Source organism: Grammomys surdaster, unplaced genomic scaffold (genome assembly GCF_004785775.1).
Source record: "Grammomys surdaster isolate TR1022 unplaced genomic scaffold, NIH_TR_1.0 63, whole genome shotgun sequence".
Lineage (NCBI taxonomy): Eukaryota > Metazoa > Chordata > Mammalia > Rodentia > Muridae > Grammomys > Grammomys surdaster.
The window spans coordinates 27,376,671-27,401,014 of record NW_021604565.1 but is presented as its reverse complement, the minus strand read 5'-3'; the positions used below and the strand labels follow the sequence as shown (position 1 = coordinate 27,401,014).

The 24,344-nt window shown below is 38.4% G+C and overlaps 1 protein-coding gene across 1 annotated transcript in view; it reads left to right on the top strand.

The window, feature by feature from the left end:
• Eif3h (eukaryotic translation initiation factor 3 subunit H) overlaps positions 1-24,344 on the top strand; it is a 72,216-nt gene that overhangs the window by 17,922 nt on the left and 29,950 nt on the right. The window contains exon 2 of the mRNA XM_028767391.1: positions 612-768. Coding sequence (XP_028623224.1) covers positions 612-768 — 157 coding nt within the window. The remainder of the gene's footprint in view (positions 1-611; positions 769-24,344) is intronic.

The window sequence follows — 24,344 nt, the reverse complement described above, 5'->3', positions numbered from 1 at the left end:
TTACTCATTTCTCTAACTGCTGTATTTGCTTAGCAGACAATCAGACCTCCATGCATTTCCCGTTTCACTTGGGTACATTTAATGGGTGAGTGTCCTTGGTCTTTTTGAAGAAACTCGTTGGGGTGGTTCCGGAATGGTAGAGAGAGTATGAGGTAGTCTTGTGATGCTCACCTGCAACTGCTTGTTTAAATACTTTAATAGCCTTCTTCAGTCTTACTTGTTCTCTGAAAGGAAATAAGGTTATTCTGGCCTGGCTTTTTGGTGAAAATAAAGTGGATTCTGGGCATTAACACGCACCTTTCACATACGTATATACTGGCTTTTAAGGAATTCGTTGTAAACTTTCTTCTAAAAATCTACATTAACTTCCCCTGTTTCCTGATATCTGCTTGCTTTGTTTTAACAAAGGTCTAGTAATCTCATTAATAGGGTTAAGTATCTAAGAACCTCATGTGAGCTTTGTTTAAGTAAGGCTAAAGGAAATGATTTGCACAACAAGTATGTATTCTTGTGGTTGTGCAAACTCACTAGTGGTTTTTATTTTTTCCCTTAGAAATAAGTAAAACATAAAATAGTATGGTTTTTAAGTTCTCTTGTGTATTTTCTTTTAGGTAGTATTAAAGATAATCAAACATTACCAAGAAGAAGGACAAGGAACTGAGGTGGTTCAAGGAGTGCTCCTGGGTCTGGTTGTAGAAGATCGACTGGAGATTACCAACTGTTTCCCATTCCCCCAGCACACAGAGGATGATGCTGATTTTGATGAAGGTAAGGCTATGGACTGCTGTCAAGTATGTCTTTGCAGTGTACACAGATAATGTTAGCTCATTTCCCAGTGTAACTTTCATCTCTTACTGGTTAACTTATATCACGCTTTTTAAAGTTTCTGGGAAAAATGACATGTCTGTACAATGAGAATTTGTATAAAAAAGTTTATTACTTTGTCCTATTTGGCATCCTTGGTTTTCTGTTTTTAAGTGTTCAAGAAGAGGTATGTATTGCTTGCTGTGTTAGGAAGATTATCCTTGTAGTTTAAAGATTATACCAGACACAAACACTTAGGAGGCAGAGGCAGGTAGATCTTTGTGAGTTTGAGGCCAGCCTGGTCTATAAAGTGAAAGCCAGGGCTCTGTTACCCAAAGAAACTCTGGTTTTGTTTTTGTTCTTAAAAAAAAAAAAAAAATTCCCCAAACAAAACCAAGTTGAAAGTAAGTTTTAACTTTTTTTTTGAACTTTTAGGACACAATATATATGTAATTTCTTTAAATTAAAAAATTATTGCCTAAAGCACATGACAAAACTTTTGTCAAAACCTTTTTTTGCATGTCGGTAGATCTTTAGGAAGTTTCTCCTAAGTGACACTATCTATTGACATTTCTGTCTTACCTCTGACAGTCACTGTTCTGTATTGCTTTCTGGCCTTTAAGGTGACTGTTAAGTTGGATCATACAGACTTTGAGACACTTTTCAAGTTTCATCTATTTTATAGCATATGATATTTTTTTCTCTTGGACTGTCTATTTAAAAGATGTTTTGTGTGTGTGTGTGTGTGTATGTATGTATGTATGTATGTATGGGTGTGTTGGATATGAGCTACCTTTTCTTAGTTCCCCTTACCAGTTATGAGCTTCAGCGTTGCTGCCTACTGCAGAAAGAGATTTTTCTGGCCAAGGCTGAGAGCAAAACTGGTCTATAGGTATAGACGTAAGTATTTAGAAGGCAGTTTGACAGTATGTTCATTTAGCCACAGTTGTAGGCTCCCACTAGCTCTATAGCCTCCAGAGTCTTGGGCTTTTGACCAGGTTTCTAGACCTAGCTGTGAGTTCCTTTCTGTCATAAAGTTGTTGCCTCTCACACACTCATGTCTCTATTGCACCAGCAGCCACATCCTGCCTGGAAAATTGGTATTGTAGAATTTAAAATATAAAATTTCTTGGATGCTCAACTCCGTTTATGTCAAGCAGTATAGTATTTACCTGCCACCTATGAACATCCTTCTATACTTGAAATCATCACTTTACTCAGTTGCCTAATATGTGAGTGGTTGTTTACAGTATATTACTGAAAGAATAATGAACAGGAAAAGTCTGTAAATGTACAAAGTAGACACAAACTCTTTCCCACTTACTTTTGATCTGAGATAAGTTCTGAGATAATTCCTAGTTGTGGGTCCTGTGGATATGGAGGCTTATTCTACTTGATGGCATAACCTTTCCCATTTTAAAGTTAAATATTTAAAATCAATTTCCAACTCTGTAGTTATTAGAGAGACAATCACTGCACATAATCTTTTGTTTTGTGGGGTGACTTTTCTGTTGATTGTTTCCCCCTTTGCTCTGTGCTTGTAAAGTTTGTATAAGTTTGTCTTTTTTCACTTTTGACGATTGTTCATTTAGTTACATTGTAGAAACTATTGACTGATTTAATATGAAACTTTTTTCCTGTTTTTTTTTTTCTAGGAATTTTATAGTTTTAAATATCGAATTAAGCTATTTGTACAATTTAGTGTTAATGTTTGCCTGTATGTAAAGTAAGTGTCCAGATTTGCTATTTTTGAAGAAGACACTCTTCCTTTTCCATTGAGTGGTCTTGGTATCATTGTTGATCATTTGACCATCTATAAGGCTAGGGCTTGACTTTCAAATCTTGTTTTCTGTTCACCGGTTTTAGATGTCCTCATACTACTAATCCCACCAAACACAAGTAAAGATCATTCATTACTTAAATTATTTCATCAAATTATGCAAGCTTTATTTTCTGTCAGGTGAAGTTATCTCCCTAAAGTGGGGTTGAAAAAATTAGCATCGAACACAGTAACCAGTGGGGCTTGTATAACCCCTCCAAAACTGCAAGACTAGGGAGTTTTCAAGGATTGTGGGATTTCCAAGGAATTTTGGTTACATAGAAACTTAGCTGACCACTTGGAATTGTTTGGCACAGTACCTTATCAGGGTGGAGGAGGAGGTCAGGGTATAGGGTGTGGAACACATCAAATTCCAGAAAATGGGTCAAGACCTGGTCAAATCCAAGTTTTACAGAAAACTGGAATGAATTTATTTTGACCTTGTAATAAGATGGCTTCGATTCTTGAAATGGAGTTAGGCTGGTCCAGCAATACAAGGACACACCTTAGATTACTTAGTTTTATGATGTCTTTTTGTTTTGTTTTATTGTTTTTTGAGACAAGGTTTCTCTGCTGTGTAGCCTTAGCTATCCTGAAACTCTCTGTAGTCTATGGTGACCTTGAACTCACAGAAATTGGTCCTCTGCCTTCTGTGCTGGGTTTAAAGGTGTGTGCCCCACCTAAAAACTAAAATTTTGATAGGGATTACATTGAACACGTATGGTCATTGAGTAGTGATGGCAAATCTTTTTGTCTCCTTGGTTAGATTTATTTGTAAATATATTTATTATGAGGTGAAGTGGATAGTTTTTTTTTTAGTTTTCTCACAAACTCTTTAAAATGAAACTTTAAAAAAATTAGTATTGTTGGGTGGCACATATGCCATAGAATGTGTGTGTCAGAGGTTAGTTTTGGCTGTCCACCCCTGTGGACTCTGGAGATCCACCTCAGGCTGACGGGCTTGCAGGATGAGCCACTGGTTCCTCTCTCAGGCTGTTTATATAATTTTAACTGGCTACTTTTAACTATTTTACTCATTAGCCTCTTAGAGAAGCAACTTGAACATACAAATGTAAGGTATCTTTTTGCTGATTCCATAGTCCATCATTCCTCTGGAAGTCAGTTTTCATTAAGTTAGTATCTCTGGAAAAATCATATCTGCTTTTGTTTCAGATACACAACAGCTTAGGTGTCAACACACACACATAGGGTTTCTCTGTGTAGTCCTGGCTGTCCTGGAACTCACTCTGTAGACCAGGCTGGCCTCAAATTCAGAAATCCGCCTGCCTCTGCCTCCCAAGTGCTGGGATTAAAGGCATGCGCCAACACTGCCTGGCCTTGGGTGTCATTTTTAAATTTTTGTATAAGATGCATTTTTTTTTTCTGTTTTAAACAGGCCAGTTTTCATCTGGATTACTGTAAACTGAAACACCTTTGCTAGGATTAATGTTGGGATTTGTGTATAGTCTGTAGTAGCATTACCAGAGAGATCAATTTCTCTATTCTGCATATCTGGAAATAATTATAATTTAATATTCACTATTTGAGGACTAGGGGACAAGTGATTGGTTGTTGACACAGTTGTTTTCTCTCACAGATGAGTTGTACAGTTTTGTAGAAGCAGTGTGGCTGGTGAGGGCACAAACCATATCAGAACATACAATGCTGTCACCTATGTTTGTTGGGTGGTGGTTATTTTTTTAAGTAAAATTCTTTAGAGTATAAAGAAATGATGCTTAGTACAATTATGCTGTGTAGTATTTTAATAATTATTTTTAGAATTTGACCACTTATGAGTTTCAGATAATTAGCTAATGAATGTGTTCTTTAAGAAGCTTGTTTAAGGTTTTAACAGCTTTAAGTCAAGAAGAAACCTTATTTATTAGCATTTAGTAATACTAATAATGTTTAAATCCTGGGCATTATATCCTCTTCTGCTTAGTTTAAGATTTCTATCAGCCTGATTTTTTGCATTAGGAAACTGAAGTATGTGTCAGAGATTAAAATATATTGAATATAAAACAGCATAATTCCATATCTAAAGTCTGTTTATGTACACGTTTCAATCTCTTGGTTTATCCTTAAGAGCTAATAAGGGGGCTGGAAAGTTGTCTCAACCTGTCACATAAGCATTGTGAACCCAAGTTTAGTTCTCTGGCACTCACATGAAAGCTTGGCTCTGTGTGTGTGTGTGTGTGTGTGTGTGTGTGTGTAACCCTAAATCTCAGCAAGAGACCCTGCAACATATTGGTGAACACATCACACACACACACAAATCCAGTGAGATTCATCACTTTCGTTATACATGTGAAAGTATAACATACCACACTGTATTTCTTCGTAGCCTTAGGTGAGACATTTGAATTTCAGTTCAGTAACTCATTGATTTTTTTTTTTAAATAATCATCAGAATGTGGTCACCATTAGATTTTTTTTAAATCAAACTTTAATAGAAATGAAATTTCTCACTATGCTTGAGTATGTTAGACTAGTCCTAGGTGTGGGTTATTTTGTGTCATGTTAAAGGCCACTTGTTTTACTCACGCTCTGTCCATTATTCAGTGCCTCCTCAAATCGGTATTTATTAAGAAAAAACGTCTTTTCTCTGGCCACCAACTTATGAAACTGAAATATCAAGTTTTTCATAGTTATGACATTATGTAACTTGAGTTTCTTAAGAGTTTTTTTGTTGGGATATGGGCTTGTTTTTTTTTTTTTTTTTTTTTTTTTGGTGCCTTTTGTAAAGTGAGGAATTTTAATCTGCTACAAATGAAATATTAGTAAACGCTTTAAACTGGGCTGACAAACTGATTCCTATACCTGCTGTTGTAAATAAAGTCTTATTGGAAGGTCGCCCTATTTGTTTATGTATTATTAGCTATATTCCAGCTACAGTTGTTAGATCTATACAAGTAGCCATGTTGGTCTCTAGCCTAAATGTTATGTTTGGGCTCTTTGAAAACTTGTGACTAGTAATATAACTTTCTTACTCCTTGTTCTCTTCCTTTTGTTTGGATACAGAATATGATGATAGTTTCTTTGTATATTTTAAATTTGTGCTTGGCTGTAGTTGTTCAGTGCTTATGTCTTCTGGATGTTGCACTTAGTATTGCTCAAGTTCAGAATGTAGTGTGAACACCAAAATGAAAGTTCTAGTACTGTTGGATTCGCTTCTCTGACAACCCTCGGAAGTATCACAGGAGGTAGCTCTTGCTTTAATATCATGTCTTTTCTTTTAAAGAAAACAACACGCACTGAGTTGTTGTTTAGGGGAACTAAATGTGGAAAAGAGTTTAGAGCGGCATGATTCATAGGTGTCAGCTTGTGACTGCGTTGTGTAAGGTTCATGCTGGAGCTCCTGCATCGCTAAATAACCGACGAGCCAGTTTCTGTCACATTCTAAATGTCGTTCTTTTGGCAGATGCTGATTGCTCATTTAGTGAGTACCAGAAACATGGTGAAGATAGTTTTCTTGGGATAAAACTGCTTGCCTAGTGGTTTCTTGGATTATGTGTTATAGGATAATATAAACCTAGAAATGTGTCTTTGGTTCTGTAGTTCTCTCAGGGTTTTGCTTTTTAATTCAACATAGGTAGCTTTTTGAATGGTTCACTTTTGCTAAACTTATAGAATTTGCTTTTTGGTTATAGTGAGGTAACCTACTCAGAGAATATATTTTTAAATATTCTTTTTAAAAATGTGAGTTAAAAACCCTCAAGTTAAAATTCCCATTAGGGGGCACTATTATCAAGCTTAGAAGAACTGGAGACTAATTTGTTTTCTCAGACATACAACTCCAGGCTTGCTAACAGCAAAAAATATTTTCATCTGATAAGATTCAGATCCTGTTTTATACAACTGAATTCTTTAAATATGTTATAAAGTATACTGGATTAAACACAGATTCAATAACTCACTGTCTTGTTTTTTTAGCAGACTTAATCAATTTAATATTGTAGGTGTTATAAAAAACAGCTTTTTTGCATCAGAGCCAAATTCATAATTTTTATATTAGGAACAGACAAACTTTTAATTTTGCTTGCCTTAGGTTAGTCACAGAGAGTGGTCATTGGCCTCCAAAATCTGTCTCCCTAAAGAGGAAGCAGGGAAATGCAGAAGGGAATCGACTTAGATTGTTCTACCGTGTGTAGTCAGTCTGCAATTACAGCATAGCAAGTCCATGTGATGCCTGAGACCCTGACTGAGCTTTTTGGTCAATTTTCATTGTAGCAAAATTGTTTTCTTTTGCTAAAAGTTTAAATGTTAACTTAAGTACAGAATTATCTCAAAATAAAAGCTAAAACAGAAAATGTTACCAGGGCTCTTGAAAAGATTAAAAATCAGTTTTTGAGTAAGAGGCTTTCAGAGGAGTTTCTTGACTGGTGCTGCCTGTGTGACTGGGTTGGGAGAGGGCGATCTGTGGTTGTGAGACTTGCACTGTAAGCTGTGAGAGTCCGCGCTGGATAGGAGAGGAAGGCTTGGTCTAATTACTTGTTGCCTGCTCTCCTCCCTTCCTTGGTTGTCTGAAGCCAGAACTGTTAGAAACCTACCAGACCACTCTTCCTTCACCTTTGTACAGCCTCAGAATTCAGAGCGTGGTCAGGACAGAACGCTCCTGTTCATAATTTTCAGACATATGGAGACATTTTATGGAAAGTTGTGATATTCGCTTGATGTTTCTTTGCCTATCTGTAGCTAGTAATTATTATGGATTGTCATTCTAAAAAACTATCTTGTTACTTTTTTTTTAAACAAGGAACCTTTTTGGGTAGAAATATTAGACACTTTGAGGGGTATGCTTGAAGCTTGTTGGAAAGATAAAGTGAACGTATGATAAATGCTTCATGTATTCCAGGGGAAAAAGATTGCCTAGTAATTTATTTCAGCATTTATGCAGAAATGATATTGAACAGATAGTGAAAAAAGACAGAAAGATAGCAAATCCTAGTTATAGCTGTGAAAGGGTTTAAGTGGGAGAGACAAGTATGTAAATAAAGTATACTTGATACTTCCGGGATGAGGTGGAGAAAAGGGTAGGAGCAGGTAGCTGTCAGGATGCTTTCTTACTTGTGATGACCTCATAGATGTGATGCTGAAGCAGTTGTTAGAGTTGTATGTTCTTTACGTATTCTGACTATCCACGTTTGTCGGGCATAGTAAGTAACGTAGACATCACAAGAAATAAAGAGCAAACTGCTGTGAGTATTTGACTTGGATATTTATTCGGAGAAAGTTCGATTCTGTGACTTGAGATGTGGCTGCTCCTGTAGTATGTAGGCCTCTAAGCTCTGGAGGGGTGTGTCTGTGATCAGCCGGTCTTATCCTGCTCTGCTAGTCTCAGCTTTGTGGACATTTAGTCCATAGTACAGATAGCTCTATTTAAAACATCTAGTAAAATGGTTGATACATTTAACTATTTAATAAATAGATCATTTTACAAGTTGTCTAGGCAGCAGACCATGACACAATTTATACTTCTGGCTTTGTTGTTACGGTACTGTTTGAAATGTTAAAACATAAACATTTGATGATTTTGTGGTGACCATTAAAAGCAATGAACTAATTTAGATTAATGCCTAACCAAATTATTTTTGATCTCTCAGACTGTGAGTAAAACTTTAAAATGATACGTTTTGTTTTTGGTTTGTGAGATGGTTAGAAAAATAGAGACACAAAATCTAAATGTGAAACTGAAATCTCAGTGTATTCAGATCTTTCTGTTCTGTGGGGTTTTTTTTTTGTTTTGTTTTATTTTTTTTCTTTTTAAAGAGTACCTATAAAAGTGTGGGCAAAAATCTGGCTTCATTTTAAAACTTTCAACAGTGTCATTGTGTTTATTTCGAGTCTTAAATTTCACTTTTAAAAAATGAGTTGAGAAACTCCATTGCGTGGAAAATGCACTGTTGAAAATTTGGTCCATGTTTTCACATGGGTTCTCTGCTTAAAGGAGCGAAAGCACTCTATGCTGTCCTCCCGCCGTGTCGGCCCCCCCCCCCCCCCCGGCCGTCCCCAGGGTAAGTGCTATGGTTTGGAATGACGCCAAGCAAAACCTGTTTGAATTTTGTGCAGACTTAAAGTAATACGGTAAGATTTGAAAATTACAGGTGGATATAGTACTTAAATAGTATTTAAAATTCCTAAGTTTCCCAAGTCTAAAAACGTAATCCTTAAATTACCATTCCCAGTGGTTTACATTTTAATTAAATAAAAACTGTCTTACTTTTGACCCACAACAACTTTAGGTGAAGATATTTGAATTTTTACTAAGCTTCAATCTGAGAACCATTTAGAATGAACTATTTAACACTAATTAAAATGTCAAAAAGCCACAATTAGACCATGCAAGCGAAGGCCCTTGTTTCTGTTTTTCTATAAACCATTTCCTAAGAAGCAAGTTTAAACTCATTTTCTATTTTGCCTAGAAGTGTTGGCTAATTTCAGTTCTCCAACTAACTGTATTACCTTCTCTGTAAGTTGTATGTATATAGCTAGATTAATTATAATTAGGTTTGGTGTGTTCGACGCTGATGTCGCATTTTCCAAAGAGACATAAAATTTGTTGTAAATTAACCTTTCTGCTTGAGATTGCTTCGAGTGAGCGCGTCACACCGTTACCACTTTCTAACACATAGAAATCGGTAAGCTTCATTGGTACATTTTATCTGCTTTCTGATGTAGTGAAACACAAAAGCAGTGTTTATTTTGACCTAATGTAGTATAGATTTATATACCCTGAATCACTTCCTAGCCATGCCCTTGTGTGGATTTTCCCTTGTTTTCTCTAATATCTAACCTTTAGATGTCGTTTATTATGTAGGCAGCGTCCGCTTGAATAAGGAGAGGATTGTATGTTTATTTCAGCAGTCATTGCAGAAATCCGTCCACATTATTTCTATTTGACAGAACTAGATAGGTGCTGATGCTGTACAGGCATGTTTTGTAGCAGGGCAACCATAGCAGCAGGAGTCTGACTGCAGAGCTAGTTGGAACTCTTGGGATTTGTGACCTGCCATTAGCCTGAGCAGGCGGCAAGGATGACAGCAGTAGCTCCAGCTGGACCTCTGCCAGTTGTCCTTACTGAGGCTTGAGAGCTTCCAAACTCCATTTATAGTCTCACCCCCCCATCTCTCATTAAATTGATATTTGAGTGAAAACTATATACCTGGGATTTTTGATGGCCATAGCTTACCACATCTCACTGTGGGCTGTTGTGGGAAAGAGGAAGATGCAGGGGTCTGTTACTTAAGGAACTTAGCTGTTTTGAGCAGCACATCTGACTTGAAGCACGAAGAAGCAAAGCATAAGAGATGATGTTAGTTAGGTATTATATGGTGTTAGAGGACAAAGTGAAGATGCTAGATTCATGTATTCTCTCTCGCTCTCTCTTGCTCTCTCTCTCTCTTCTCTCTCCCTCCCTCTCTCTCTCCCTCCCTCCCTCTCTCCCTCCCTCTCTCCCTCTCTCCCTCCCTCCCTCCCTCTCTCCCTCTCTCCCTCTCACTCCCTCTTACTCTCTCTTTCTCTCCCTCCCTCTCTCCCTCCCTCCCTCCCTCTCTCCCTCTCTCCCTCTCACTCCCTCTTACTCTCTCTTTCTCTCCCCCCCCCATCTAAAGCAGAATGACAAATCTACAAAGCTATACACTAATTCTGTGATTTGAAACTTTAAAAGTTGGATCACTCTTGCACTGTAATATTTGGTAACAACTCCCAGTGCTTTAAATGTGCTTTGTGAGTTGTCCTGTTGTTTGTTTTTTGACACAGGGCCTAATGCAGCCGAGGCTGCCTGGAAATCTTAATGTTACTAAGGATCTCCTCAAACTTGTCATCCTCCTGTCTACTTCCTTGGTGCTAGGACTGCAAACAGGAGATGTAACACCAGCTGTATTTACATAGTTTTTAAGTGTATTACTAAAGTTCTTAGTATTGCGAATTATTTCTCCTTAAAATTTTCTATTTTGCTTCATCATATTTCTATCAACTCAAGCTCAGTTCCATCTCCAAACACTGCTAAAAACAAAACAGTAGAAAGATTTTGCTCCTAGAATGGTGTGAAGGATTAGGTGAACGAAGAAGAGTGATGCAATGCCTTGATAGGGACTCGTCTTTTTCCTCTGGTGCTTCAGTCAGAAAAGGGATAGTACAGAGAAGATGTGGCACACTCAGACCTTAATGAGTCCAGGTGCTTCCTACTGCTTCACAGATACTGGGCGTGAGTGGCAAGCGAGACTGCTGCTGTTTCTTCAGAGTCGTGCTTTGTTTCTTTTCAGATTGTCTCCTACAGGGCATTGACTAGGAAAAACACTAGTAGCTAATTATGGGAGCCGTACAGATAGACCTAGAGTTCTCACTTGGGAACTATGCATTCCCATTGCCAGCGTTTGAGAGTCATGGAAAGGAAGGCGGTCCAAGCTGAGCTTTTCCATAGTTCTGGTTTTCCCCTGCTAGTTTGCACATTTGTGATATGGATCATGATCTGGAGTTTTGTGACTCTTGAGTAAGTAGGGACTCGAGGAAAGAGAAACACAAGGGTAAGTTAGTGGCAGATCTAGAGCTGGGAGCTCCAGCTAACGTGCCTGCGCACTGAGATCAGTTAAGACAGCTGGAGTGATCCTAGTTTGTCAGAGTCGCTGTCAGTGAGTGATACAGACCCAGAATGCCTACAGCATTCACTTAAAGCACTGCTTGGCGTTATCATTTACTGTTGACACAGCTGAAGTCCATGTTGCTGAATTTAACCTAGATTTCAGAAAATTTAATAAGTTTTTATTATGTGTACCATACACATTAAAGATCCAGAGCAGCTCTAAGCTTTACATGAACCATAAATTAGTGGTGGTTGAATCAAGTAGCTCAGGCATTCTGAGCATGGTTGCTGGAAGTCAACATAGCCTGGGGTATTGCTACACGGAATGGAGAAACTAATTGAAGTATAGATTGAGCTGAGTAGGGCACGTTCTTATGAAATGCCACTGACTGCATCTGCAAATAACTGGAATAGATGGTTTTATTTAACGGACGAAGTCGGTGGCTGACTGATGGCACAGGCTTTCTAGAATACATTGCTTTGCAGATGACTTAAACAGACAGTACTGATAAAGCCTGTCGTGTGAATTTCCTTCGTTACTGAGTACACAGTATGGTTAAGTGATATGTTGTGCAATGCTTCCAATCTGCTGCTTCTGCCATCTGGGCAAACAGGATGAAAGAAGGCAAAGCAGGGAGAGAAACAGATCCTTCTGCTGTAAGGAGTCTGTGCGAACACTGGGTGCCACTCGTGGCACACTGAGCTATGGCAACTGCCATTGTGACCAGTATAGGTAGCTGTGTGCAAAATGGAGGCCTGTAACATAACCAGCTCTCACTGTCCCTTTGGATGGCCTGGAACCTGTGGTTGACACACAGCAGAGCAACAACTAAAACATTCACACCCAGAGGAAAAGATAGACGTCGGCGCATTACTTCACTTCTTTTCAGCCAGTCCTTCACCCTTTTCTAGTGCTGAGCTTCCTAATGATTTGTTTTTACCAGTGTTTTAGGGGGTAGGGTTGCCCTGGTGAAAGAAGGCAGATAAATTAAAATAATAATTTCCTCCTTTTGAAAATCCAGTCCTTGGAACAAATGTTGAGGTAGATGTAATAACCACTGGGACTTTAACTTCACCTTTGTGAAATCTTTATGGAAGCAAATTATGCTCTAAAGTAAATTCTCTAAGACATTTAGTTCCCGTTTTAAAAGGCTGCAGTACCTACACATGGGAAAATTGTTTCAAACCGTACAAGTTGTAGTGATGGGGAACCTTTGACTGATGAGTTGTATTTGGAGCAAGTGTACAGTTGTGTCACTGGCAACGCCTCTTGTTTGAATATTTAGGGTTGTAAAGCAGGTTTTTGTGCTTATACTTTTCATGCCGCTACTTCTTATTATCATAAAACATGTGAGCCCTTACTATACTGTACTAACTGTGGTCTTCTGGTACCTCCTTAGGAGTTAGCATAGCCTTGAATAGATGGCTAATAGTACAAAGCCACTGTGGTTTCTGAGGCTTACCAGTCATGGCTCCAGCTATAAAACATTCAAAAGGAAACCCATTCTTTCTTTTTACTTTTTTTTTTTGAAAAAGAGTTGTCTTATCAGAAAACATGGAAACTTCAGCAGATCCATAGCGGGGAGGAATTAATAACAGAAAGTGGTTGTTGATACCAGGAAGTAGGTTAAATAGTGCAGTGTGGTAATGAGGACCATATATGATAAGGCTAAGCCACCTGGGTTTTATTAGGTTGCTGGATACTTTGATCACAATATTATTTCAAGGCTTGTCTATTTAAATTGCTAAGGTTTCTTGTCATCATCATGATTTAGACCACAATTTCTTTCATTGCAAAGAGATTTTTTTTTTCTTTAAAAGAAAGATTCTGGCCAAGCCAAAATCTGGAGGAGGTGCAAGTTCAGCAGCTAGAAGAACCTTAGAACAAGAAAACCATTACATAGAGACTTGAAAGCCACTGGATACCAGGTCCATCTGACTCTCCATAGTGTTTGTTTAGACCATAATTATACTTCATATGGTAGAGAATGCTATAAAGATGACTGGTATAATTCAATTAATTATTGTTTGATATAAATACACACATTTGAAACATATCTCATGTTTTGAGACGGTTCTGGGGTTCTCAGTTTTCCCTTCCAACTGCTTAGCAGTTTGATGAACATCTTCAAGAACGTATGGAATTATTTTTAACTGTTTCAGCCATAATGACTGAATTATAGTAATCACAGAACTTAATTTGCTTGATAAATTGTCTTGCCTTTGAACCTGGAATCTTTAAACTTCAGTTAGCTTAATGTCAGTAAATGAAGTTTTTATGCATCGGAACCGTCAGAATTTCCTTCCACTAATTTTCTTTATCATAGAAATAGTCTTTTACTAATATTTAATGGTTTGTTATGTGTTACAGCAAATGCTTTAGCTTGAAAAAACATTTATTTTGAGTAGTGAACAGAGGACAGGGAAGATTTAATAATTTAAGATGCTGTTGTATTTAGCTTAGTAGTAATGATGGTTGTTATTCAGCAATGTTTAACATTTAAATGTAATATGCTTCGTACATTGATTCACGTTCCCACTAATTATCATTGTTTTGATATTTGAGTACCCTGTTATAACTGTTATAGTTTTACTTCAAGTTTCCATTTCCCCGTGTAACTTAAGCCTTGTTAAAAGCATTTAAGAATTTAAGTCTTCTTTGATTTGCCCTTGGTAGTAAAAGGAATATGTGGAATTGACATTCAGCATTATTCTTATTTTCCCTAATCAGAATAAAAAAGGAGGAAAAAATAAAAATAAGTAAAAGACTTGAGTATTCTCAAGATTGCTTACCAAGAGGTATGATATTCTTGCTTTGAAAGTAGGGCCCTATTTTAACTTGTCATGTACAACTTGTTGAGTCAGGAAAGATGTACTTGAACAAAGGATGGAGGAAGAGATTAGGGACATACGTGTGATACGAGCATAGAATGGGAAGATCTGTCAACGGAAGCAGAGATTTATTTACCTTGGAAATGGGCTGAGAAAATAGTAGGTAGTGTCAGCTTCTGGGATGCTTGAAAATGCAGTAGTCTGCATCGTCTGGCAGAGGTGTGCAGGGTGGCCAGCATTCTGTGCCTTAGGGAGGGACACTGGAAAGGGAAGGGAGGGGAAGGGAGGGGAGGGAAGGGAAAGGAAGGGGGAAGGGAAGGGAAAAGGGAAGGAGGAGAAGGAAAAGAAAAGGAAAGGAAAGGAGAGGAAAGGGAAAGGGGAAGGAAAAAGGAAAGGAAAAAAGAGGAAAGTAAAGAAAAAAGGAAAGCTTGAACGAAATAGCTAACAACCATAGGCGAATAGCAGCAGACAGAGGAGCAGATGGTGGACTAGAGGTTTGCTACCAAGTAACTCCAGGGTCCAGGGTTCCAGAAGAGTTAAATTGTTGTTCATTATCTTCTTTTAAGGTATTTCCTATAAAACACCTACTCAGTGATAATGGTATGTGTTAAGGATCAGATATGTGATAAATGTGAGGTGCTGGTGACAGGCCAGGAGGTTCATATATTTCATAGTAACTGTCATCTTTCCTGAAATGAGATATTTTAAATTCATTAATTGTAGAGAGTTGTTTAGGTCATTTAAAATACATAGAGAATGTGGAATAGTCAGTGTGGTGTGGATGTGAGGTGATATTTTTAAGGCTGTCTTCTAGGAAGATGATTCTTAAACTTAAACAGAGCTCAGACCTACTACACAGAAGAGTGACGCTACTCCTCAGTTGTGCCACCTCAGATGCAGTGTTGACAACTTGTTGCCTGACTGATGTGTTGAATGGTGTTGGGGGATTCCACAGTCAAGTGGAAGGGGACGCATAACATTTACAAGATTGCCTAAGTAATACTTAATGCTTTCCTTATAAAAGCCCTTAAAGTGGATGTTTTTTCATGGATAATTGAAACTTTTCAGTCTGCTGTCTTTCAGTTAAAAAATAGGAAGGGAAATTAGAATCACTCTTTTGATTTCCCTTTCTCTTTTGATTTCTTCAATATTTGTTTAGCTGTTGATTCCAGGGATCTCCTCATATTTGTTAATTAATCCCATTCTTCTATGTACGGAACAAACTAGCAGCCATGTTCATTAAGGCTTTTCCAGTAGGATTTTTTTTTACTGTTACCTGGAACTAACTATTAGTAACAGACCTTGTATTCTAGTTTTAAAACTGAATACATCATTGAAAAGTAAAAGCCCCGACCCTAGAGGTTAGCTTTTGAATGTAGTCATCTTTGTTGTCTTGTTCATTACTATTATTGATAATGCTAACACTCTAAGAATAATAGTAATCATTCTCACTTTCTAAGTGTTTGTCATGTACCAAATATTCTGTTGAGCACTTAGCAAGTATCTGTTTAATCTAGAACAACTATGTGCAATTTGGTTCCCGATATTTTAGTCCATTTGTAGAGAGAGATAGAGATAAGAATTAATTAGGAAAAATTAAGATAAGTAACCATGGCAGAAGGCAGTCCAGGTTGACCATTAGTTTGAACTGTGTAGGACCTCTGAGAAGTACTCTGGATCTTGGAGTATTTTGTTTTGTGAATGTATGCATAGATGCTACAGATTGAACATCCCTACTCTTCTTAAAGCATTCGAGCACTGATAAGACCCTCCTATTGGTCGTGTTTGACCTACATGATCTGAGTCCTGAGCTTGAACCCTAGTGCAACTGCCACAACCAGGAGGGGGTGGGGCAGTTTCACATTTTGTAGTATTTCTAATGCTGACTGCCAGGTGAGATGCTCTCAGTATGTGGTTGTGATGAAATGACAGGCTCGAGACACAATTGAGTAAAGGTGGTCCTTTCAGCAGAAGGGTGGTGTGTTTGTCTACCTGGGATTTCATTGAGCTGGGACTTGCAGACAGGTGGTTCCTGCTCTTACCTCATTTCGCTCCTTATTCTGCCAGCTGTACTGAAACATTTGTTTAGCCTACACGTCCAGGGTCTACCTTGTTCCTAGACAGTGATTACCTTAGCTCCTCTACCCCCAGCTAATTAACTCCTGCTTCTATTTCAGGACTCCGTTTTAGATATTATCCCTAGACCTCACACACATACTTGCCTCAAGGCAAGTTTGGACTACATGCTCACAGATCATACGCTTACCCCACAGTGGGACTTAAACCCTTTACATATATTGAAAGCCTTTATTCTGAAATTGGATTTACAGAGGTTGCAAAGATAGTAGGTACACTCCTGCCATACCCTTTAGTCAGCACATAGAGATGCTCTTTATTTCTGACTCCTGATTTGGGGATGGAGGTGTTGAAGACACACTGAATAGCACAAGCTGGCTTTGAACTTGATTTTCCTGCCTGAATCTCCAAGAGTGTTGAAGTTGCAGGTCGTGACTACATCAAAAGGTCCATAGAGGTTCATGCTTCTAAAATGACCGAGTTATCATTGGCTTCCCAATGACATGGTCAGCAAATTAACATGTGCCCACCCAAGTAAGAAATTATTGGTGTATTACCAGAAACTAAACTATAGCTTTTATGTAGATTTCTCTAGATTTTCTCCCTCAGGTTTTCTCTGTCCTTAGCTGTTACAGGGTTCTGTCTAAGTTACTGTATTGTATTTAGTCATTATGTTTCTTGTGTGCTCCAGTCTGCGCTTTCTTCCTTTTCCTGAACTTGCCACATTTTGAAGAGGACTTGTCAGCTCTGTAGTATGTTTGGCAGTTTGGGTTTGTCTGTTTTCTCATGGTTAGTGTTGATACGGATTTGGTGGAGAAAGTGATGAAGTGTTCTTCCTCATTGCTCACATCCCTAGTGATGCTTCTCCACACAAATCGACGGTTAGATCACTTGGTCACGTGGTTTTGGCCCGACTGCTAGGTTTCTGCACTGGACAGTTAGTGGTTCTCTTTTCTCGTACTTAGATGAATGCAGCCTGTACTCAGGATGGGGTCTACATTCCGTGTCTTGTGGGAGGGATATCAACGACCTACAGATCCATAATTAATAAACATTATGAGGACTGTCCGAGCCTAGCTCTTCAGTTATCCCTCAGTTCTGCTAAGGTTCTCAGTGAACTCATGGGTCAACACTTGTTTACTGTGTGCAGGACAGTGAACTAAATGCAAATAAAATAGCTGCTGAGTGGAAAGTTGGCGACTGAGTTACAGACATGTGGAGGTGAGGAACGTGACACACAGGTAGGTAATAGGATGCTATTGCTGATCTACCCTCTGACATGCGTGTACTCCTGGGTTTACATTCATCTGGACTTGAGCAGTTTTCCTAGTGATTGGTTGATTGATTGATTGGAGACAGGATTTCTCTGTGTAGCCCTGGTTGCCCTACTACTTGTTCTGTAGACCAGGCTGGCCTTGAACTCAGAGACTCACCTGCTTCTGCCTCCCTAGTGCTGGGATTAAAGGTGCATGTCACCACCGCTTAGCTGTTCTGTAATTTTAACATACTTTTTCTTTTCTTCTCCGTTTTCAAGGACAACTGATTAAAGCCTTTTGACAATATAAGTAGGCTAACAATCTTATGATTAAACATTGCTGGTTGAGTGATTTGAGTATACCCTGTGTTTTAGAAGGCTGGGTTTAACATTGCAAAGCTTATAATTTGTAAGTAATTAGCAGTGATAGAAAATTTTCTCTCTGCTCCCCCCACTACCCTAAAAAAGGTGTTTAAAAGTTATTAGTGCTGTGTTTAGCCCAGCTTTTGCAATATAAATGGACTCCCTGAACCTCAGGCCCACTAAATTTAACTTCTCTGGTAGATGCTAGCTTTTCTTGTGGATGCTGTCTGGCTTCTTTTCAAACTGCACTTATCTTTTTGGTTTTCTTTCTTTCTTTTGGAAAAGCCTGCTGGTTGACCCACTAGGAACAGAAACAATAAACCATGTTTGTATGTTAACGTTTGGGTTTTTTTTTTTTTTTTCCAACTAAGCAGCAACTAAAACCTAAAGAGAATTTCCTTAAGAACATGACTGGAGCTGGTCAACATGGGCATGAGTTTAATCCCAGCATTTTGGGAGGTGGAGATAAAGCCAGGTGAATCTTTGAGTTTGAGGCCAGCTTGCTCTGTATAGCTAATTCCAGGGCTACATAGTTCTAAACAACAAAACAAAAGCACATGAAAACTGTAGGTGTTTGCTAAGAGGTTGTAATCTTTTGTTTCGGCAGCCATTTCCTTTCTGTTTCATTGTTTCCATTGAAAAATTCCCCATTGTCATTTGCTTTTAAACACTCTACCCTTAGAAGAGAATTATCAGAGATTCATATGTTTATTTAAATTAGCTGCTATAATGTTGGTGCATTTATATATATATGTATATATGTATATGTATATATATGTATATATATATGTATGTATGTATGTATACATACACACACATACACATATATATATTTGGTGCATGGTAGTGCACACCTCTAATCCCAGCACTCTGCAGTCTGAGACAGGCAGATGGCCAGCTTGGTCTACATAGTGAGTTCCAGGACAGCCAATGCTGTGTACTAATTTAAATTTAGTGTGATGAAGAGAAGCCAGGCAGGTCTAGAAGATTCTTGGTGAAGACAAGTCTAATATTCTGTATCAGGAATCTTACATCCTTCCAGTGGTTTGAGGTATAGAGTCAGCTGCTTACTAGGATGTGATCATCAACAGTTAAAGTTCATTTTTGTTAATCTTATATATTATACATAGTATGTATGAGAGAGTGTATATGTGTTTGTGTTATACACGTGTACATGCAAACGTGCATTCATGGATGTCATGCTGAGGTGTAGAGGTCAGAGGACAACATTCTGGAATTGCTTCTCTTCCTCTGTGGGTTCTGGGGTTTGAATTATGTCATCAAGTTAGTTTGAGAAGTGCTTTTACCTGCAGAGCCTTCTTGCTGGCTCTTTATTTAAATAAATTCGGTTTAACTCAGAATTTGACTGGTAAAAAGAGTGGGTTTCCTTTGCTCCTCTTGCCTTGGGTAGTGTAGGTTAGAACTGAAGGAGAGCTCATACTAACACTATCTAGAAGCCAGGAAGGTATAGGCAGTACCCTAGAGGAATCTACGCACATTGGCTTCTCATTTCCACATGCACGTCTTGATGTATGTGTACCTTCACAGACACTCCACATAGGCGACCTTGGGGAGATGAAAGGGATACACTTAGCATTTGATAGAAATCTCTTAGAAACAGGCCACTGATTAAGGAGTCTTGTGGCGTCTTAGTGCCACAGGACACTGAGGACAGCCATTAATGGAAGGGATGAGTTGTGATGCCTCTGCCTGTGTTGTGTGTTCATGTTTCACCTCCCCTCCGCCCTCCCAGTTCTCAGCATCTCAGTTGCTCTTCAGGGTATCACCTATCCCTGGACATACACACGCACATAATGAGTATATTGATACAATTTAACATATACATATAATTTAACCTTACTGTACTTCGACCTGTATTGTTAATATCTTCATGGTATTTACTTGGTAAATTACTGCTTAGCATCAGTCTTCAACACTGACTTTCTCAGTATTGGTTAAACCTCAGTATTTTGAGCCTTAGTCTTGAGAGGAGGTTTTAAAAGATGAAACATTCTATATTAAAGACATATCTTTAAATTTCTATTTACACGACAGCTAAGTTGTGACAGTGAAGATTTATTCTTGTGTTCAGATTGGGATTAGTGAAGTGTTAGTGAGTTAGCCTCACAGGCTGCTCTGCTCAGCGTTCAGTGTCTACTTGCAGTGCAGCACTGGTTTTGCTGCTCATCATTGTGTGTGGTGCCATTTGAAAGTGTTTTAAACTTCATTTCTGGGGGGGAAATCAGCTGCCAAAAAAAGGCAGCCCCTGTCTGAAGGAAGATTATGCCAAACTGTACTCAAGTCATGAAGAGATAAATAACTAAACTTCCCAACATAAAAATGATTAAGGATTAAAAATACAGTTTTCTTCAAATTAAGCACTGTGGTTTTGGGTTTGCTTAAACTGTAGTTGGTTATGTAGTGCAACTAAATTTAGTATTTTGATTTCCTTAGATATTACTCCATCAATGTCATATCAAAGTTCTAACACCTTAGTTCTCATGAAACATCATTTCTGCCTAATTTTGTGCTTTCTAAACACAAGCCTTCACTATTTAAAGACTACAAAGTTATTTGAACATATAGATCATCTCCATTTTATTCCTAAGCAGAAATAGGTACACAGGAAATATTTTATTGCTACATAGTTAACTTAAGCTTTCTGCTAGATTGAAGAATTTGAGTTTTATGAGGAAGTTACATTCCCTATAGGTTATAAAGACCACTTGAAGGCCTGATGTTCTCTTTGTATCTCTCAAATGATATTAAACTCTGCTGCCAACCAAGAATTAAAATCCACCTGGTCCAGAACAAAGGCAGCTACATTTAGTTGGAGCTGATTAGGATTTGCAGTCTAGTGCAGCTCAGATTGTCACAATGTGCTCCATGGTTTTATAGAATGGTGGTGATGAAAGTGTAAACCTTCAGCCTTGTGCTGGTCCTTGTACATTTACTTCCTGGAGTTGGCAGAATAGAACTGTCTTAGAAGAAAAGGATTGGGTCTTGACTGCTTCTGGTCTCTAGGTACTTAGAGAATTGTAGTTGGTTAAGGAAAGCTAGGGGGTTGGGTGTAGCCCAGGCTGAGGGTCTTTATGCACATTTCCCTGTGTACAGTGATCTGGTGATGTGACTGAAGACTAGCTTTGCAGTAGCCTCTTGATTCTATTTCAGTGTCTGAACCAGTGCCACCGCTAATTTGGTTTTCTTCCTTGACACTGGTATTTAAGTTTAGGAATGAATTCACTAAGTGTAGTTATAGGAACAGGGTCCTTTAAATAAATGCTTTCATGCCATAGTATGAGATGCAAATATGAGGCGATGAGAAATAGGTTTTCTTTTTCAAAGGACAGATTTTACTTTTCCTGATTTCTCCTTGTTTTACAGAATCCAGTTTTAATATGTCCTAGCCACTTTACTCTCCACGTGTGCTAAGTTCTAGTTAGGTTGGACTATAAAACAATCTTTACTTTTTTTAATGTAATAGGGTAGTTTGTCGTTTTTTTGTATTATAATATTTAATTATTCCTTGCCATATCACTGCTTTTTCTTTGGTATGTTCAAGGTTGTGAAAATATATGAAGTTAGTAATCTTATCATCCAAAGGACTCTTGGGGAAGTGTTTATAATATGTAGGTGAATGGCTCTTTTCTCCTGATTTTATTTATTTCATGTTACCGGAATTGTATAAAACTTTTACTGAATTTAGGTAGTTTGCATGTGATATACACGGTACTCTTTTATCTGAGGAGGATACATGCCAATAACCTTATACATATCTGAAACCATGCTTAGTATAGACTATATATACTTGTCTTAATGTCTGCACTGATGAACTAGGCACAGTAAGAGATAACAAGCAACAATGAAGAAGAACATCTCTCCCTATGTACTGTTATCAGTGACAGTCATCTGGTAACTGAAAAGGCTGAAGTTCCCAGAAAACATAAAACACATCTATTTTAAGTGTCTGCAAGGCTGCTTCACCCATTGGGACATGATCATAGACTTGCAGTGTTATAGACAGAGTCAGAGCCAAAGTTATCTTGGGCTGTCTTTATTTCTCTTCAGAGAATTTGGTGCTTACATTCAGCATTTAACCTAATGCCATCAATTCTGCAAACTCCAAAGTAAAGAATGTTATCACAGTCTCTGAAACCCCTGTCTACTTTGCTATAGCCCATCTGCCTGTCCCCACCACTGTATTTGGAGACAGTGTTGACACATAGCCTTTTGTTCTGTAACTGTGAAATGTTCATGGAAGCCCAGCAGGGAATGCACAATAACCCGTAGTCAGTTATAGCATCCATATCAGTGTACAGATGTGTGACAGTCATTCTTTAACATGATGAACCAGTATTTCTGGACCAGAGTCACTCATATTTGGCTCAAAAAAAAAAAATTCTCTCTTACCTGAAGGTGAGAGCTACGTTTGGGCCTGGTGATAGTTGTTCCACACAGTGGGATGGTTCCTGCACTTCTAAAAGCATGCAAATTAAAAATGTAAACGATTTCTGGGCTTTTCCATTTAATATTTTATACAGACAGGGGGATTCTTATGTCTTTGCTTATACCACTGTCTGTTCTGTGCTTTGCTTCAACAGGTAAGGGGGTATAGTACTAGGAAGGATTTCTGGGGAGGTTGTGAGAAGTAGGTCCGTACTGCCATGTGAAGTCATGAGCAAAGAAGAGACTTTATGTTAGTGTTTGCACCAGATGTTGACACATCTTTGCTCAGAGTGGAGTAATGTGCAAGATCATCGTGTATAATCTGTCAGACCTTAAAAACCAGAGTAGAAACTGCAGTTGTCTCTGTCCTCTTTCAGGTAGGAAGGACTTTGCTTTTGAAGGATTTTCCTCCTTTTTTGAGACAGTTCTGATTACTGTGAATATAGCACATGAGGGGAAAAGATTAGCCTATGCTAAAAGACCAAAAGGACAGACACTTCTTACATTTGGGGTTTCTTAGAGTGTCCTTAGCACTTGTCAAGAAGCTTCATCCAGCCGAGCTACATCCAGGCCCCAGCTTCCATGTTTTAGGTCATAATACTTGATTTCAGAAGCTAGATTCCAAAATAGCTGAAGTTTGTATAGACTAAGGCTTTTTTCCCTGTTGTTCATCCTAGTAGTAGAAGGATGGAAGTGCTATGCTCAGTAATGATTCCATGTATTCGGTGATTGTGTTCTCTTTACTGTCAGTGAAGCTCACTGTACCGAATGTAAGGGAATCCCTTTTCTTTCTCCTGAGCATGGGCCAGTGAGTGGCTGATGGCAGGAGGCGATGGAAACTGTTCTGAGTAGTTTCTAATCTGGGCTTGGTTTCTGTTACTCTACGAGACAGGTCCTACATAGCTGTCAGGAAATCTAAGTGGGTTCCTCTCCTGCTATGCAGATCATTCCTTGTTGGAGAACCTTTCATGGCACAGTTGGGGCTCTTAAAAGTGTCAGAAATGTAAGACAATATATTCTGCAGCAAGCATAGATTTTTGTTGTTGCTGTTTATGGCACAAAATTGAAAGCTAGAGGTAAATGTAGAGGCTGTTGAGCGTGGTTGGCGTTCTGTGAGTTAATAATGAATGCCATCTCTTCTGGTCATCTGGATTTTCTCAGTTTTCCTTTGCTGTTTTTCCCCCAACCTAAATTCTTTTATTCATAAGTTTCAGATCAACAAAAAAAGAGCAAGATAGATTGAATCACAGACAAGAAGTAGCATGCATTCAGCTTGATTGATGCCTAGATTGATGGACATGAGGTAGGGATGCAATCAGCCAGCAGCCATGAAGTAGTAGAAGCAGTGTATGAACACCTACCTGCTTGGAAGGACTTTGCAGGAATATTGCTGCAAGTTCTCTCTGAGCCTCCGTTGTTAGCACATTGCCAAGGGGGTGGAAAGAAAGACAGTACTCTATGGCTGAAGAGAGGCTTCCTCTCTTCATTGTTTATCTTTCATTGTGCTTTTACTGTCTTGCATGCAGTTGCAACTGTTGCTGGACTCTAACCACAGCAGCTGTGATCCTTAGGCATATATCATGCTTCACCAGATGCTCTGCTTTGGCCCTACTGCTGCCTCCTGGTCAGTTGCTCATATCACACACTGTTTAGAACACAGAGTTTCCAATTTGTTTCAAACAGGTAAGAGGAGTGCTGTGATAAGACTGATAACAAAAATGTGCTGCAGTCACCTTTTGTGGCTGTCTTCCTGACATAGCTATATTCTGCATAAAAGAGCTTGGGAAAATGTATTTCAGGAGTGTCCTCAATGAGTGTGTGACAGAGTATGAATTAGATACCCTTCTGAAAAAGGAGATAAATATTTCTTGTTAACTTAAAAACTTAAAACATTTTATAATTGAGCAAATTTTGAATTTGCTTGATCCTAGCAACTGCAGGATGCTGATTTATAACAGTATCAAGTGCGGTGTTGCTTTCATGCTATCCATATTCCTCAGTGTATGTTTATAGTTCAAAGGAATTCTTTTCTTATCTGTGTCCTCCAATCTTGGAATTTTAGCACCGATCATAATTCAGAGTCTGGAAAAGATTGAAAGCATTTCAAATTTCTCTGATTTTTCTTCCACCAGGAATAGTGTAACCGTTTTTTATTAAGGACTTTTTGC